The following is a 4,385-nucleotide window of genomic DNA, read 5'->3' as shown; positions in this document are numbered from 1 at the left end:
TAGCGCACGTTTAATACGCGCCCCAATGCGACAGCACGTGAATCGTGATATTTTGTTGGGAGCGATTGAAGGAAATGGATGCCGCAAGGGAATGTTTGTCTCGTACACTGATTTACGGCACACACACACACACATACATACACGTGTGCGTACTGCTCGTGCGGAAAAGTGCAGTGTTCTGCTGCTATTGTTGTTTATGCGTGAGCATTCCCTTGGTCACTTTGAACTAGCCGCGTTCTGACGTTGCGCTGCCATTGTGAGGCTGACGGATGGTATGGTGGTTCATGCTTTTTCTCTCTCTCTTTTTACTTGCATTTCTGCCTTACCTTACTCTTTTTCGGGTTTCACATCACTGCGTTGTTGAGAGATGGTTTAACCACGTTCCTTGCTAATATTTCTTTGTGTTCTTTATACCCACCACCGACCCTGGAGCTCTTTTCCCCCCCCCCTGTTTTTTTCTTTTCCTTTTCCTTTACTTTTAACCGAATTCACCTGCTTCATCCGAACTTAGCCGCCATATCGGCACCGTTGTAACTCTACGTATCCACACACATTCTCCCCGTTTTACAGGGAGCGTTTCGAGCCACTAAAAGATTTAGTTTGCTTTGTTACACCTGGGAAGTGCTCAATCGCTGTAAAAAGTGAACAATAGTAGTAGTAGTAGTAGAAGTTGGTGTTGAGGGTCCAAGGCCACACGCACGCACACCCCAACGCTTATTTTGTTGAGGGTGTGATAAAAAGAGAAGTTGTGGCAAATTGTGTAGACCCGTTGCCTTTTGCCATTAGCTCTTCCCCCTTTAACCGCCGTAAAGGGGGGAGGAAAAATAATGTTTAGTGGGAATCCATATATAACCCCTGCGGAGTTTATTTATGCCTCGGAAGGAAATGTAGCTGCTCTCCGCACGTGGCTGCAATCGAACCGGGAGCGTGTTAACCTTCCAAACCCAAACACTAGGCATACGCTGCTTTACACAGCCACCTGCGCTGACCGCGGGAGTGTAGTCGCTATGCTTGTCACTGAATTTAACGCAGACATTAGTGTTCCATGTGGAGCCATCGATAACACATGTCTGCACGTTGCTGCTGAACACTGCAACGAAGATATTTTGTCGTTTCTGCTATCGTTTGGGATTCCGCCTAAGCGCAACGCGTTGAACCAACTGCCTCTTGATTTGGCCAGGCAGCAGTTGGGGCGACATCCTAGCGCACAGAATTGCATAGTTATGCTGCAGATGGTTGAAGAACAACCTGACAAACAAGGGTTAACCTCCGCAACCGAGACATTCAATCCGTTCATGAGCATCACTCAGCCGGTGTCAAGTGCAGATCAGCTGAGGCCATCCGCTTATCAATCGCCAATGAGCGGTGGTGAGTTTAATTACTCTGATCTCTTGGAGCGAGAAAAGCAGTGGTTGGGTGTGGACTCGGTAGCGGCTTCATCTCCTGGGGGACTTCCGAGCGCACAACGCGTTAAGAAATGGTACGAGGGAATGCCACGAGACACGCGACCTCTTGATCGCAGTAAACCTCTGCCATACGATTTGCAGGAACTCCGCCGCGCATACAAAGGGGTGTTTAAGTTCTACGAAACCTGTCAAAACTATCGTGCTCAAGGGATGTTACCCTACAAGTATAATGGCGAGATGTACTATACGCCGGTCATATTGATTGTGACAAAGACGCACGCAGGTGATCGATACAAATCTGGTAGCGAGTCTGGTGTTAATCCATCTACTTCCGATAAGGACCGCACTGCGCTCACCAGCAGTTGTGTTTTGGATAACAGCAGCGGTGTCCGCAGTTCACCGTATCGTGCGTTAATTGACATCAAGGCGCTCGCCGGTCTGTCCATTAACCGCCGCGCCACATATATCGATCCCAGAAGCGGAGCAATCATCCCAAGTAGTGCGGACGCTAAGGTGCAGTCGTTGGTACAATACGTGTCGGATGTCATTTTGGCGAACTTTTCTCTGATTGCGCCCCTCACTCGTTCAAACGACTCCACTAGGGTGGTGAACAATAGTGGACCACTGTTTTATCCGTTCTCTCACAGGCGAGAGATCACCACTCGCGTCCTTCGCGCCCTATCGCAGTTCTGCGATAATGCTTTTACGTATGATGCCGTGACTTGTACCGCGGAGGGACACCTTCCAATCACCAAAGTCTCTCCATTTTCGTCTGCCTCAGTGGATTTGCATGAGCCAACCGTCACTTCTGGTGGCATCAGCAAAGCAGCGCCGTTGGACCTGCTGGAAGGCGATGTTGTCATGAAACTTCCCCTTCGCATAAAATTCGACCCAAATGGGGATTTTACCGACGCCCCACGGTTGTACTTTCCCACTGCGCTGGACTCTTCACCGGAGCGGCGGGCTCTTCAGCCCATCATTGAAGACAGCACTAACGGGAAGTTGGATTTGCGCAACTTTACTTCCATACAGGACTGGTCAACGCATGGCTCGCTGCAAGCGGTGCTGAAGGAAGTACAGGAGAAGGCAACGGATTTGATAGTAAAGTACTGCAAAGAGAACCCGGGACCAGCTCACAGTGCAAGTGGTTCGGGCGGGTCCTTTGGACCTTCTGAGAATAGCGCTGTTACTCCTGCTCTCTCGCCAATAGCCGCTGGAAGTGGTTCATCACAGCACGTTCGAGCACATGGTCATTCTACAGCAGAGACGCACGTAAAGGAGCGAGAGTTATCCACAAAGTGTGTGACGTGTTTAGATGCCGAAAAAGATGTGTTGTTGCTTCCTTGCAGGCATTTGGCACTGTGCAGTACATGCAGCGTGACGTACATTGAAAGGCAGATGGATGGTATGTTATGTCCAATATGCCGTGTGGTGGTTGAGCAAGCGATGCAAATATACACGTAAGGAAACGTGTGGAGTTTGTGAATTTAGTGGATCGTGTACATATTTATGTGAACATAAGTGCGCAGTGACGTATTTTTGAAGCGTAATGCTGTTTCCTTCTGATTTCGCTCCCACCTTTGTTGTTGTTGTTGCATTGTGACGCGTGCTTCAACCACGCACGGCGGCGTCTGCGTTTGTGGTTTATGGGGGGGGGGGCGCAAAAAAAAAAAAGAAAAAGAAAGGGGACGGAAAATTAAACTAAGGAAATGCCTGTTTCGCATTAACATTACTTTCCTCCTGTATTATCATTTTTATCATTGCTAGTGTTGGTGTTGGTGTTTGGAAGGGGGCAGAGTTTTCCCGCTTTGTGGTGTTTTACACGCCGCACCGCAGCTCTCCACCTGCGGTGTATTTTGGCCTCGCCTTCCAGTCGCGATTTTTACCCCCACGCCCCTCCACTTTTTTTTTTTGTGATCTCCCAATTCACCCTGTTTTCGGGGGTATTGCTAGGGATGATTTCTTTTCGTCTCTTTTCTTTTTTTTTTGTTATTGTTGTTGTTGTTGTTGCTGCACCTTCTTATTGCTGTAGTTCCTGTTTTTTTCTTTATTTTTCTTTTTCATTTCGTTTTTTTTGTCTCCTCCTCTTTTTCTCTGCCGTTAATTTCATTTTTGTCTTTACTACATCGTGTTAACCCCCTGGGGATGTTACTCTCATGCATGGTTCCACGTAGGGGAAGAAAAAACAAAGAAAATAGAGGAGAAGAGGAGGAAAAGAAACAAAACAATATATAAAATAAATATATATATATATATATATAGGCAATAAAAGTTTTTTGTGCGTGTATTATTTTCGTGTGTGTTTGTGTTTGTGCCCGTTTTTTTTTTTTTTGCTCTTAGTTCGGTTCTGATTCTTTCTTCCAGCATCCCTTTGCTGACTGTCAATAGCGCGAGTGTCTTTCAGTTTCTTATTATTATTGTTATTGTTATTATTATTTTTTACGGTTTGATTGCTGAACAGGAAAATGTGATGGTGTAGTGGAGGGGAAAGGAGGGAATTAACTTTGGATTGAATTAACTCAAACTGTTACAAGGTTGCGTGTACGACAGTCGGTAACAACAACAGCGTTGCCGATGATGAACAAAGCAACGATAGCGGGAATTTTAAATGCGTTGAAGGCCGAAGTTGACTGAAACGTATGATTTGACCTCAAATATTCTTTTCGTATATATGTATATTTGTACTTGTATATTATTCGACATCTCGCTCAAATTTCCGTTTTTTATTACTAAAACACAGAGCGTACACATTGTTAGGGTAGCGAAGGAAACCGTTCTTTAATATTTTTACAAATACATACACAGATATACACCAGGTGGGAAGGAAAGAAGGAAGGAAGCGGGAAGCAGGCGGTAAGTCACATTCACTTCACCAAAGTGTATTAATAGGAATAATCTGCCGCACACAAAAAAAAAGAAGGAAAGAAAGAAAGAAAGGTGGGAGAAAAACTAACATCCAACAAAAACTAGCAAGATTAG

The 4,385-nt window shown here is 45.8% G+C and overlaps 1 protein-coding gene across 1 annotated transcript; it reads left to right on the top strand.

Annotated features, from left to right (window-relative positions):
* Positions 1–827: 827 nt before the first annotated feature.
* TbgDal_II900 (hypothetical protein, conserved) lies at positions 828–2,870 on the top strand (the record flags this gene model as incomplete). Its single annotated transcript, XM_011773371.1, has 1 exon — positions 828–2,870. One exon carries the CDS (start codon positions 828–830, stop codon positions 2,868–2,870), a length of 2,043 nt encoding a protein of 680 aa, XP_011771673.1.
* Positions 2,871–4,385: the final 1,515 nt, after the last annotated feature.

The sequence above is a fragment of the Trypanosoma brucei genome, chromosome 2, assembly GCF_000210295.1.
Source record: "Trypanosoma brucei gambiense DAL972 chromosome 2, complete sequence".
In the NCBI taxonomy this organism is placed as follows: Eukaryota; Euglenozoa; class Kinetoplastea; order Trypanosomatida; family Trypanosomatidae; genus Trypanosoma; species Trypanosoma brucei.
This window is presented reverse-complemented; position numbering and strand designations above follow the sequence as displayed.